The sequence below is a fragment of the Pinus tabuliformis genome, chromosome 2_1 (assembly GCF_031772625.1).
Source record: "Pinus tabuliformis cultivar Carrire ecotype Pingquan chromosome 2_1, CPIR1, whole genome shotgun sequence".
Taxonomy (NCBI): domain Eukaryota; kingdom Viridiplantae; phylum Streptophyta; class Pinopsida; order Pinales; family Pinaceae; genus Pinus; species Pinus tabuliformis.
Genome location: NC_142299.1, coordinates 774,872,434 through 774,887,127, shown reverse-complemented (window position 1 = coordinate 774,887,127; position 14,694 = coordinate 774,872,434). Strand labels below are relative to the sequence as shown.

At 38.9% G+C, this 14,694-nt stretch overlaps 1 protein-coding gene across 1 annotated transcript; it reads left to right on the top strand.

Moving 5' to 3' along the window:
* The first annotated feature begins 12,629 nt into the window (after nt 1-12,629).
* On the top strand, nt 12,630-14,146 carry LOC149202872 (uncharacterized). Its single transcript, XM_089401714.1, has 2 exons — nt 12,630-13,125; nt 14,085-14,146. The coding sequence occupies exons 1-2, from the start codon at nt 12,630-12,632 to the stop codon at nt 14,144-14,146; spliced, it is 558 nt and encodes a 185-aa protein (XP_089257840.1).
* Nucleotides 14,147-14,694: the final 548 nt, after the last annotated feature.

Sequence of the window (14,694 nt, the reverse complement as noted above, 5' to 3'; positions counted from 1 at the left end):
TGGTCGACATTTGTTGACTATGGTTGAGCATGTTTAAACAAGACTATGACCATGGACAACCATGCTTGCGACCATGGTTAACTAAGGTTGCCAAGATCATGGTTGACATGCTTAGAAGCAAAACCATGGAACTAGTTGACCATGACCATGGTTGACTCACTATGAGCATGGTAGACTATGACCATGGTTGTCCATGTTTTTTTGTGGTTGACCATGTTTGTATATGGATGAGCATGGTTGAACATGAACATTGTTGAGTATGGTTGAGCATGTTAAACTACAATTTTATATGGTTGAGTATGGTTGACCATGTATGCTTATGTATGACCATAGTTAAATTTTGTTAGCCATGGTTGATCATGTTTGACTTTACTTGATTTTAGCAAATCACATTTGTCAAAGGTTAAATTTGGTTGACAATGGTTGAAAAGTAAGTATTAGTCGCGGATGAAGTTTTTTACTTCATTTGACTTTGATAAACTATGGTGGATAGCAAAACTTAACTCGATTGTAGATTTTGGGAATATTCTAAAATCTGGTGGACAAGAGTGAAGTCAATTGGTTGACCTTGCTCTTGTCTATTAGATTCTATAATATTCCTAAGATATGCAATCAAGATAAGGATGACCATGGTGGACCATGGGTGAACATGTCGATTATAGGTAACCATGTTGATAGTGATTAACCATGGTTGAATATGGCTTACCATGTTATATCATGACAACCTTTTGTTGACCATGGAAATTTATAGTTGAACATGGTAGACCACATTTGACAATGATGAACTTTGGTTAACCTTTATTGACTATAATTTAGTTTGGTTGAATATGGTTGAGCATGTTTGAACATGACCATGACCATGGTTGACTATGGTTGATAATAGTTAATCAAGACCATGACCATAAACAAGATATTTGTTGATTGTAGTTGACCATGATTGTGAGCATGGGTATAGTATGGTTGACCTCAGCATTGGTGAATATGGACATGGTTGTCTATGCTTGATATTGATTAACTATGGTTTACCATGACTACGAGCATGGTTTGAATATAATTGTCATCAGTGAACATGACCATGATTGATGTTGACCATGGTTGAATATGGTTGACCATGTAGTTAAATATCCTTGAAAAATTCTATGGATGAATGTGGTTGACCATGGTTTCTTATAGTAGAAAAGGGTTGACTATGGTTGTTAATAGTTTACTATGTTTGACCAAGGTTGATGATTACCTTCTTTAGTTATGGTAGACCATGACCATGGTTAACTGTGTTTGGCCATGGATGACTATGGTTGAAGACAAATATGTCCATGGTTGACCATGACCATGACCATGGTTGATTATGATTAAGCATGGTTCTCTTTGACCTTAGTTTAACCTTTGTTACTATTTTGAACTACGTATGGTTTAGCATGTTGATTATGTATAACCATGGTAAAGTCACATTGTGATTTTCATCATGGTTGATTTGTGTTGAATTGTTGCATTCTCAATTGTTGACCATGAGCATGATTGACTATGTTTTACCACATTTGACTATGGTCGACGATGACCATGAGCATGATGATGGTTAACCATGTACATGGTCGATTATGATTTACCATGGTTGTCCTTGCTCACTGTTCAACCTTGGTCGACTATCATGTCAAGTTGAGTATTGTTAAAATGTGATGTTTTCGTGGCTATTTCACATATCAATTTTTATATTGGTTGACTTATGTCACAGGGGCTTCACTCGGGGATAAATACCATACCATGTGGGTTCATATTGGGGGATATATATTGAAGAAAAAATGGCATAATATATTGGGGGATATATGTGGAGTAAAGAGTTTCTATAGTGGCAGATATAACAGATGGAGTTCAAAGTTAATGAAAAAATATAAAGGGGTATAAAAAATGTTAATGAAAAAATGGATACCTACAATATCTAGTGGAAGTGGAGGTTTTTTAAATTGGGAAGGTGTATCATGTTCGTAATGGTAGGGGGTTAAATAATGTGATTTTTAGGGATATTTTCCAATATGTAGTCAAATTATGGGTATTGTTTAGTATGCCATAAACACACGTGATAGGTCAGAGGTTCATTGAGTAAAGCCCCCATAACTTATGTAAATCATGGTTGCCTTTAGGTAACTATGGTTTTATGTGCACATAATTGACTATAGTTATTTATGATTGAATTTTGTCACATTATGTGATTCAACAAAAGCTTTATTGAATAATAACATTAAACAAAAGCTTTATTGAATAATAACATTAACTTATATTAATTATAGTGTGGTATTGAATAGTGACATTAACTTATATTAATTATAGCATTAACTTATATTAATTATAGTGTGACACCATTTTATGTCCATCACAATAATGTTGGGAGACGGTAAATACAGTAAACACATTGCGATGTTAAAATATGTTTGTGACATTATGATGTTGAGACATGCTTATTACATTGTAACATCTATATTTTCCATTACAATGATCCGATATTATAATAGATTGATTAGAATATAAGCTAACATATCTTTATCACATATAGCTATGTTTGAATTTATTCGCATTACAACATCATATCACACAGTGATGTTAGAAAAATGACTATAACTGTTATGTTTATGTGAAAAGATCGTGAATAATTATGTTGCATTCTCATATAAGTTGACTTAATGGGAAATGGTACATTACTCAATGATTATGATTATGTTTAAGCTATTGGAGGTCAAAGTTACACCGGCATAGCATTGCATTTCTGTTTAAAACAAATATAGAGTGGTGAGGTATGGATTGCTACTCGCGGGTTAAAGTAAACTCTAATCCTTTAATCGAACTTGGTATGAGGACCAGGCCTGTATTGGTTGCTGCGTCCTATGGGAAACTGTGACTAGATGCTGACACGTTTCAGTGAATTTTAGGCGGTTCTCTCTTGTCCTATACCATACCTGCTGCATTGACACAGTGAAAGTCCCCTATGATTTCTTAGCCATTCCTTTCCACCGCCCCCTTTATTGATGCTCAGATGTCAGTTTCACACACAGATTAGAGTTGCAGGGAGAGTGAGTTGAGGTGTATGGATCATATGTATTCCACATTCTGCCAAACATATAGAGATCGGGGGTCAATCAGGGAATTTACTTTAATGGAACAGAAGGTCGGCGGACGGTTTCTTTGTCTATGTTAGGCGTAGGTACTCTACTAACTCGGTTATTTATGCTCAAGTTCTTTCCCTTTCGAGTGCAATGAACGTCTGCGTATGAATGGATTAATTCACGTCCTGGCTGGTAGGTTGTCTTTTATCTCAGAACTTAATTTAATTGTTTTTCATTTAGGAATTTAATTTAATTGTAGATTTTAAAAATATTTTGGAATATAATGATATGAGAGGATGAGCAGTAATCAGAATCAAAAGCTACAAAAACTTAATCTCATCCAAATACATGTTTTGATAACCCGTCAAATTCCAAAAATATCTTAAAATCTGCAATCTATATAATATTGATTTTATATACTCGGATGTTATATTGCCATTTATTGATGATAATATAATAATATTGTAATAATGATGTAATATATATGAGCTTCTTCCCAAAAAAATGACACCCCTTTTAAAATATAAAAATAACCTTACACCACACAGCAATAGCATCACTCGTCACTGTCATGATAAAAGTTGATCATAACAGAATTTATCCATTGCCCCAAGTGAGAAAAATCGTGCGCGTCTCAACGCCTAATGGATAAAAAGAGATCGGGATTTCAACGTCGTTTTTGAATCGATGTTGTCAATAATTTTATACTTTTCAGAAATTTGATGAATGTCACTTTTAAATCAATGTGGGTGATAAGGTTAAGGTTCATGTCAGAGTCAAAATTTAAATGGATTTATCTTTATTTTCTAGGGTCTTCGGATAAATTTAGAATGGGCCAAAACCCTTCGAGATAGATTCGAAAACTTGGAAATGTGACAGAAAAGTTTACCCCACCTCGTCACGGGGACGAAAAGTTCATCTAAAACCCCACGGTAGCATGCAGGTCCCACTCACGCCCTTTTTCTTCACACGATCTGCGCACCGCCTCCCCGTTTCTTCATCCATGGCTCAGATTTGGTTGGGCGCAGGGGTTAAATTTGACGGGTGACCTTACCCGTCAAGGAATTTTTTTATGACGTTTTTATTTTTAAACTGCCCATCATATGACTTTTAAAATTTATTTGTACAAGTTTCATCTAATTTCAAATTGTACAATAAAAGAACAATAGTTGTGAAATAATTTTCAAACCAAAAACATAATGTGCATGATTTCTCGGTTGGATACAACGACCTTTTTGGTGGCTCCCCCAACAACCGACTTTGCAGACAAGAAGTTGTGTTCAACCTCATTTCGGACAAAACCCAACAGTCTAATGCTATTTACTGCACAAACCGCTGTTGAAAGTCCAGTCCAATTTTTTACAACAAATACAAAACAAAGCTCAATTTTTTACATAACCCACTACTCAGAATTCCGCTGGTTTAATATCCCACTAAAGACAAATGGATTCAATGCATCAAGTCTCTCCTAATCTAGTTGTCAAAAACTTTTACATATACAATTTATTACAGTGAGAATGCTGGTGCGAGTTTATGTTAAAAAAAACTAACAGCCATATTTAGAAAAGCCGTAAAATGAGGAAACACATATTACCAGAAAAAAAGGCCATAAAATAAGGAAACACAGATACGAGAAAAAAGCCACAAAAGCCATCAGAACTTATTTTTATATTCATAAAACGTGACAAGCGACCTTCATAAAGTTGATTCTAAAAAAAAAAAACAAAACACTCTAAATATTTTTATTTACCCAAAAATAACTAGTAAAAGTAACACAATATCATTCATTCATATCATCGTACTGAACAGAGAGGCAGGCTACCTTATATGGATGCCAATTTCGCTAATTAAATGATATAAATTTAGAAAAAAACGCGTTTAATATAGACCGTTGCTTTAACGGACGGTTACGATTAACTAGGGTTTGAAGCGGCAAGATCCGAAAACCCATTAAACCCTAATCAGGGTTGCAGTTTACTCTCTTCTCTCAAAACGCCCGATACACACAACTCCGGCTATTCGGTGGAGTTCGCACAGAGATCGGAGCTTTCAACGTGAGCAATCGAGTCTCGTAATATGTTTTCCTCTATTTTCTGTAGTAGGGGTTCAGGTTTTTGTCAATATTTTGTTTAGAGGCACCCGTGGAGGTCAGAAACTGATTAAGTTCTCAACTAGGTTCTATCCAATGTAAGTTTTATAGCCTATATCAATTTCTGGATGTTTTATCGATAGGCTGACTATCCCTTGCGGTTTTATGATATTGTGCTTAGTTTGTAATTTTTTCTTCTCAGTTTATGTCTTCCACTAATTCACATTTGAATTCCTAATTTGTTTACTCAATATTATGTAAAATTTGGCACCACACAATTATATCATCCATGAATCACTTCAAGAAATTACCAACTATAACAGTGTAGTTTTTATTTGTACAGAGAGAGAGGGAGGGATTTCAAAAACCTGGCAACGCAAAATTTAAGTTGGGCACTGCTCTTCCGCCACGGTGATGTATATAAACTGATGACAGACGCTGAAAACTCAACAGAAATCGCACCAGACACACGACGAGAACGCGAACGCTGTTGGGGTTGATGTTGGTTTTAACTCGCACCAGAAACACGACGAGAACGCGAACGCTGTTGGGGTTGATGTTGGTTTTAACTGTATAATGCATTATGCAACCAACACTGCAGATCATTCTGTGATATGCAATCAGCACGGCAGATGGGTGTGTTAATGCCCGCTTAATGATGGGTGTACCATGTGACACCATATGCCCTGCAATTTGCAAATCCATCAAAAACCAAGGCATTCAATGCTCTTTAAATGAAGGCTAGAAACCAAATTCTCGAACAACAACATTTCGCGAAATGCTCGTTGTGCTATACAATTCTGTTTATTTTATTTTATTTTCTAAACACAAATAAGACTATGAAGGCAATTTTTTTTATCTCTCAGGAAACATATTTGAGGTCCTTACCACCAGTTTTTTGCACAAATTTATATACATGTAAACATTGCTAAGTGACATCCAAGCATACAAAGAAATTCACTTAAGATTGAAACATTTTCGTCAAAAATATTTTTTAATTTGATACTATTTTATAAAGTGTCGTCAGTAACTGGGTGGATGAGGTGGCATTATACATGTGAAAAAACTTATTTCCTTGCATAGTCTCTTCGGACTAAATAAAGAGTATAGTAAATTGCATTTCAGTTAAATCAAGTAACTAGTTCCAACAATGTGGAAGCATACATAAATTCAAATTTTATGTCCACTGCGTGTACTTGAGGTTTATTTCAAGACTTTGTTTTATAAATATTTTATTTTTGAGGGTCACGGTTGCAAGTTTCTCCTCTCGGCGTCTGGAGTGATTGAAATTCTACTTTTATTGCTCAAAAACACTATTTCTTTTGATACCTCAAATCGAAATAAAGGAAGCACATATATAAAGTTTTATTTAATCAAAAAGAAATCAGAAATAAACCCTTTTTCGTGTTAAATGAGGGGTTTATTTAAAAAAATAAAATATGGAGAAATAATAGTGCAACGAGTGGATTTCTCAAAATTTTAAGTAATAAGTAATTTGAATTAATTTTTTATTAAATTTTCACTACATATATAATTCCATAACTATCATGGGCCAGGGGCCTACGTCAACCAATCATGGCCTAGAAATAGCGTGCCTACATGTACTAATACTCTTGTCTATGAGTAAACGTCAACCAAAAGCACATGAATAAACATTGAGCAGATAAAGTTTCAGACCTTTCGCCTTAGGATCTGACGTATGGCCTCGGGCTTTGTAGCCATGGTGCTACCAGCTGGCAGCGGTACTAACTGGTAACAGTGGTAACTTGGTAAGTTTCATTCTAAATGCGAATTGAATGCAAAATCCGCAGATCCGATCACTGTACTTTGTCAATAAACGCTAAAGGTTAAATATATATATAAAAAATAATTTTAAATTTTTTTTTTTTTTTAACTTTTAATTTTTAAACATGCCCGTCAATATGACGTTTTTGAAAATGAATGGCAAGTTGCGCATGACGTGGAGGTTTAAAACTAAAACGTATTTTACGGGTAAAAATGCGAAATACGGGCATACGGGCATCAAATTTAACCCCTGGTTGGGAGTCGGCGCTTTTAATTAGTCTGCACCAGTTGTCAGGAAATGATTAAAATTGACCAGCGCAGAAGAATCACGATGACGTTTGACAGCTCCCACCTGATCATGTTGTGGGACATGAGCAGATTAGTCAAAAAGGTGACCAGTAAAGAAATGTAAATGTGAAATACAGAGATTTAAGTTAACCGGCCCAAATTCTAGTGGTTTTGTAAATATGTAAAGTTAATGGTTGATTATTAGAGGAGTTGGCTAAATAAAGAGAGTCAGTTAACTGAGTGATTGAGTGTAAGTTAAGTGACAGACGACTTTTAATGTGTGATTGCATGTGGTTGCATGTCAAAATATTTTAGACAAGTGACTAGTTAAAGAAAGATAAATACCCTTCACTGGATTCATTGTAAATATCATATTTATGTATGAATTATTTATGCTTTGTCTCTTCAGCGTTTACAATATAAAATATTATTTTCTTGTCCTAATTTTTTTATTATTAAAAATATAATTTTTTTGTTTTGAAATTGGTAAACACTAAACTATATTGAATCAGTTTTATATGCTCTATTTAGCATAATTTCTCAATGTTGTTGGCTCAGTTTTATTATGCTCTATTTAGCATAATTTCTCAAATGCTGTTATCTAGAATTTGCATATGATATAATAAAAAAAAGTTTATCTAAATAACAATCCTACAATTTTGATTTGGCAGGCCTAACAGATTTGAAATTCCAGGCCGGTGCAAGGCTATTTAAGTCCACACCAGAAACATTATATCGAATGTTTTATAAATTTTTGTCTAATTTTCTTGTTGAGCAAATGTTACTGGTGTGTGACCATTATCGGTTGTATTTCTCTCATCACAGTTCAAAAGTTAGACTATATTAGATATCGTTTTTTAAAATTTAATTACGATAAATAAATTATTCCTCTATAACTATTTCCAAAAAATAATGATAATGGACTAGGTTTCAATATTTTTAAAAATTATGATTTTTCAAATATATATGGCATTTTCTCCCTACAGCCACATTTAAACACAGCTTTACCGTATGTTACAATACTGTGTTCTTATAATCAGATTATTTTATATATTTATAAGTCAGTGTCAAGAACTTACAAGACTATAAGCGCACAAATTTAAAACCAGCGCATTCAAAATAATTTATATGACTGCAAAGTTCATAAGCGCATAAATTTAAACCCATGTGATTTTGGAATTTGATGAATAAGAATAACGTAAAACAATCAACTTTATTTATGTTTATTAATTTTTAATATTTTTCGAAATTTATAATCTAGTTAAATTAAATTATTTTTCTTTTTGACATTCCGGTCGCGATGAAATTTTGGAACCTGCACGAAAAGGGTTAGGGTTTTTTACTGCAAACATGCCAGATTTAGCCTGCCTGCTGCTGTCAACCTGACCCGGCTACCTGCGCCCGTACTAGTCACCGATTTCCTTCACTATTCTCCTCATTAACGGCTACGTTTCCTATCCCTGTGAGTCTGTTCTTTGTTTTCCCCTGCCTTCCCTATCTACCCTTGGTACGCTGCGACGGTTATTCTCATTTTTCGGAGGTAGTTGATGAGTTTACTTCAGGAGCACCTATGGATTTGGATATGGTAGACTACTCGGAGGACCCATTGGAAGGTGTCTCATTCTGGGCGACTCCACGTGACCTCGAAAGCTCTGCGACCCTACTGTTGCAACTTGTTGGACACCATAGCTACCCTGCCCTCAATCTCGGGGCCCTCCTATTCGACGGTGACTTTACCTGAGCCCCTCCCATCCTGGTTGGCTACCTTCACTGCACCCCCATCGCCATCCTCACTCAATTTTGCAACCGGCTATATTAACCCTAATCTTCAGGCCATTTCCTTGGGTTATCCTCCTCCTCCCCCGTCAACAGGTTCCCATAACCCTCTCCCCGATATCCTCTTGAACTCTGAACAAGAGCCTTCACAAGCACCTCCTTCATCCGCACCCCTATCTGGCAACTACACCGACATTCCTCCTCTCTCGGAAGCCTTCCCCTCTGAACCGCCTCCAACCCCTGAGCACCCTCAAGCAAACCCTACCTTGAGCAAGGGCTGGCAAGACGCCATAGAAGCAAGTCATCGTCCGAGCAAGAAATACAAGTGCTTCAAATCCAAGACTGAGGACGTCATTATTCGACTTGGAGAGGATATTCAGTGGGGAGACTCAATGGATACAACGGACCGAATCCAGGTTGGAAGGATTCGAGGAAGGAGTTATACAGCGACACGATCGAAGCTATGGACATTGGAGGTTTGGGGACAACACCTGACCGATTTACCCTTCGTCCAAACATTCGTTAGAGGCTGGTTCTCCCTTCATTTTGCTAGAGTCGAGCACACGAATTGGGTCGTGTCTTCGTTCTGGCATTTTGAACAAGCCCCAGTCCTCCTACGCAGATGGAACCCCCTCTTTGACTCCGAATGAGAACAGATAGGAGTTGGGCCAATCCTGGTCTGTCTACCATGCCTTCCTCTACAATTTTGGTCCAAGGACATCTTTCGGTGCATCGGGAATTCCTTAGGCACATACCTGGAGCACGACAGCTCATATCTATCCACATGTATAATGGCATACGCGATGATATTAGTGCACCTAGACACTAGAGGGGGTCTACGGGAGCACATTACCTTACAATGGAAAACCTTCTCCTGACTGTAGATCCTGGATTACAAAGGGGTACCCTCCCGCTGCAGAAGATGCCACAAGGTAAGACATCTATTTAAGGATTGTCCTCTGAACGGCAAGGCGCGAGTAGGGGAGAAAGATAAAGCCATACCTTCTAAGGATCCTCAAGCCCAGGAGAATCCTCCCTCATCTAATGATGCTGACACCCACATTGTTCTGGTTGCAGCAAGGAAAGAACCTGCAAAAGAGGTCGTGAAGAAGCGAGGGAAAGAACCATACCGACCCCCCTCTCCTCCTCTAACCAAGGCAAGAGCGGCTGCTGGGGCTGCGCACTCCTCGAGTATGTTAGATTCTATCTCCTCCTCAGTTCATATTTCTTCCTCATCTAATTGTTTGGATTTTACTTTGATTAATTCTCAGGCCTCCACTTCCTTCTCATCATCTCCCATTACCCTGACATGCTCCCTTCATCCCCCTCCCCCCACTCTCTCAAGTACCCCGCCTTCCTTTCCGGAGAAGGCCCTTGCTAAACCCTCTGCCTTTGATCTCGAACCCCCATCACCCAGATACCCCCTCTGATCCCGAGTACGTTCACAAGCCCCTGATGCCATGGGCATTGGACTGGACACCTCCCCTCCCCCCGAAGCAGCCTCGAGGCCGACCTTCCTCCTTGTCTAAAGCTATTTTACGGGCTGGGGAGGAGATAGCAGCGGGAAGACAACACTCTATTGAATGGGCACTTAGAGCATTGAATACCCTAGATGCCCCCCCCCCTCCATGAAGATGATATCCTTCAACTGTCGAGGGTTAGCTAGCCCTGGGAAAAAACTAGCTCTTCATAGACTTTTGAACTCTGAACAGATCGATGTCCTTTTCCTTCAAGAAACTCTGGGCCTTGCTAATGTTGTCACCCACTTGCTCGAATCATGGCTCCTTAGATGGATTATAAAAGATCTTGATGTTAATGGTCGATCAGGGGGAATGGCCCTGGGTATTAATTCCCGCTCTATAAAAGTCTGTAATATTTGGGGGAGTTTTGGGCACATGGGGGCAGACATATACTCACCTAAACTTGGGACTGAGATCAGGATCATTAATGTATATGGACCTTGCCAAAATCGAGCAGAATTTTGGAATCGTTTGCTAAACTCTGATATTCTACAACAGGACAATATAATCCTGGGAGGGGATCTAAATTTCTCCATTGGTTTTGCGGAATCCTGGGGACAACATGCCCAGATTGACCCTCTATCTGCATTTTTTGAGAACAATCTGGAGGACCACAACCTTATTGATATCCCTTTAGCCAAAATTCAGTCTACCTGGAGGAACAACAGAACTGGATCGGACAGCCTTGCCAGAAGGCTTGATCGCTTCCTCATAAAGGAGTGTTTGCTGAATTTGGGACTAAGATACCAACAATGGGTTGGATCTGGGGGCCTATCAGATCACCGGCCGATATACATTGAAATAAGAGGAGGAATGAATAAACCAAGAGCCCCCTTCAAATTCAACTCCTCCTGGCTACGAGATGCTGAATACACACGACTGGTGTCTGAATACTGGAAGGCCCATCCCCCTGCTGCTAATGGGAACATTGTCGAAGGATTTGCACATAATCTGAGGGAAATTAAGAGTATATCAAAAATTTGGGCACACTATAAGAGAGTGCAGGAAGACCTAATCCTAAAAGCAACAGAAGAAGAGATAATGGCTTCCGAAAATGAACATGAAGGGATCTACTCCTCTCAAGAGCATAAGGATAGGATAATTGCCCTTCTATCCAAGAGAAGCAAAATTCTAGAAGATCGAGAAGAAATTTGGTGATTAAGAAGCAGAGCTATCTGGCTAACCGAAGGGGATGATAATACGAAATTTTATCACAAGTTCGCGAATGGGTGTAAAGCCATCAACACCATCTGGCAGCTAACAAATGAGTAGGGACACGTTGTAAATACCTTCCCAAACTTAGCAGCCATGGCCTCATCTCACTTCAAGCAAATATATAAGGCACCCCAAATGCTACTCTAGCTGAAGTCATGCACATAGCACAACTGTTCCCCAGATTCATAGATCAGGAAGATGCTTTGGACCTGATCAGGGAGGTCACACTGGGGGAACTCGAAGCCACATTAAAATGGTTCAAGTGAGACAAGACCCCGGGACCGGATGGATGGTTAGTAGAATTCTACTTGGCTTTCTTCGAAACTCTTGGAGAAGATCTTCTAAAATTCATAGAAGATTGTCGGATCAATGGGAAGATGTATGATGCCTTCAACTCTACCTTCATTGCACTCATCCCTAAATCAGAAAACCCTACCACTTTCGATGACTTTCGCCCCATTTCCTTGTGCAACTGCATATACAAAATCATAGCGAAAATCATAGCCAACTGCCTTCGACCAATCCTGTCCACCCATATTTCATCTGAACAATTTGCATTCCTACAAGATCGACAGATCCATGAGGCTATTGGGACTGCACAAGAAGTCCTGCATAGATGAAGAAAATGAAATGTATGATCTAAAGGTAGATCTCTCAAAAGAATTTGACAGAGTAAGCTGGTTCTACATAAGAATGCTCCTAACACATTTAGGATTCCCTTATGAGTTTGTAAAATGGATTATGTGTTGTATAACTAATGTCACCTTTAGTGTCCTTGTAAATGGGGCGGCATCACCCTTTTTTCACTCCGAAAGAGGACTCAGGCAGGGTTGTCCTCTCTCCCCTTTACTCTTTTTACTCATTATGGAGGGGCTTAGCAGACTTATAAAAGAGGAACATAGCAGGGGAAGGCTCAAAGGTATCAAGATTACTGACAGATGCATCCTGACACACCTGCTCTTTGTGGATGATGTACTGATTTTCCTCAATGGGAGCATCGGGGACCTGACCTCAATGCATAACATTTTTACATTATTTCAAGTGGCCACAGGAATGGTTACAAATGCCTCTAAGTCTACCATAACAGCCACTGCGTGCTCTCTCCATGAGACTCAATTTGCCCTGCACAGATTCCCTTATACTCTACAACGCATGGAAGATGGTTTAAGGTATCTGGGATATAGACTAAAGCCCCACGACTACAAGATAGTAGATTGGATTTGGCTGATAACCAAGATGGAAAAGGGACTCAACATTTGGTACCACAAGTACTTGTCCAAAGCAGGTAGATTGGTACTCATCAAAGCTGTTCTGGGAGCCACATTGGTGTACTGGATGTCTCTGGCTTGGATACGCAGAGGTATACTATCCAGAATACAAAATCTCTGTTGTATATTTCTATGGAAAGGAAGTTAACCAGGGAGAATATTTGCATGGGCCAAATGGGAGGCACTTTCTCTCCCAAAGAAGTGGGGTGGATGGGGCATAAAAAGGTTGGATGAATTTTCTATTGCTTTGGCGCCCAAGCTTGGATGGCAACTAATCACGTCCAACAGCTTGTGGACCAAGGTTAATATTTCAAAATACATTGCTCCCATAAGTCTGATGGACTGGCTTCGACAAACACAGGGAGACAAAGTTGGCATATTAATCATCTGGAAAGTTGTACTTAAATTGATGTCCATCATGCGCGGAGGACTCACATGGAGAATGAAATCAGGCACATCAGTAAGAATAGGGGTAGACCCCTGGATTGGTTGTGGAGATACACACAGGCTACCTATTGAGCTTAAGGACCATCTCACTAATAGGGGTATTACCCATATAAGCCATATTGCAGATAGAGAGCACTCCACTTTTACACAGCAAGCCTGGAAATCTGGCCGAGCACTACACATACCACAACCCTGGATTCATCATTGGGTGGAATATACAGAAGCTCTTACTGAAGCTCATATCAGAATTGTGGAAGGAGAAGATGAGCTAATTTGGGCACCTGCAAAGCACGGGAGATATTCCCCCAAAGAAGGTTATCTAGTCATAATTGATACCCATAGACCACTAGTATATGAAAATTGGTGGAGAAGCATGTGGAAGTTAAAGGCACCCCCCAGGACTCAGCTACTCATGTGGGCTATATTGAAGAATAAGATCCCCACAGGTGACAACTTAATCAAAAGAGCTCTACATGGACCCTTCTGGTGTTGCCTGTGCATGAACAGCAACGAGGATATTAACCATCTCTTTCTCACATGCCCAGCTGCAAAGGAGCTCTGGAATTCCATTCTTTTGAACTTGCCCTCACTATGTCAATGGCAGGGTCTGATTGTGAAGGATGCCTGGGACACTTGGTGGACTACTGCCACTCCGACAAAAGCTAGAAATCTACCACTCCTCATCTGTTGGACTATTTGGATAGCCCGCAACCGATTCATCTTTCAGAACATTCTCCCCCATTGGCCCTCTATTATGACTCGCATTCTGTTAGATTATCAGAACATTCATGAGGAAGAAGCAAACACCACTCCCAGGCACATCACCCCTGAAAGCATAAATCACTCATTGCCATGGGCATACTTTGATGGCTCAGCTCAGGAAAATGGTTGTGGGGGAGGAGCCATTCTACACCTTTCTGGATCTCATCTTTTTCATATACAAATGGGCCTGGGGAGGGGCACAAATAACTTTTCTGAACTTATCACAGCCAAATATGTCATTCAATATGCCCTGGAAAAACAATGCAGGAATCTTCAATTGTTTGGGGACTCAAAACTTGTTTGCAATTGGATTAATAAAACTGCTAATTGCTCTGCATATACTTTGAGACATATTTTGGATGAGACTCATCGACTCATCACTCTTTTTGACACTTTTGTTTGTCACCATATATATAGGGAACGCAACACAGTTGTCGATTTATTATCCAAGG

Excerpts from the sequence above, each read along its gene's own strand:
- LOC149202872 (XM_089401714.1), top strand. The coding sequence starts at position 12,630 with ATGGAGGGGCTTAGCAGACTTATAAAAGAGGAACATAGCAGGGGAAGG. Across the intron at positions 13,126-14,084 it reads TCTGGCTTGGATACGCAGAG|GGTCTGATTGTGAAGGATGC; the intron begins GTATACTATCCA and ends TGTCAATGGCAG.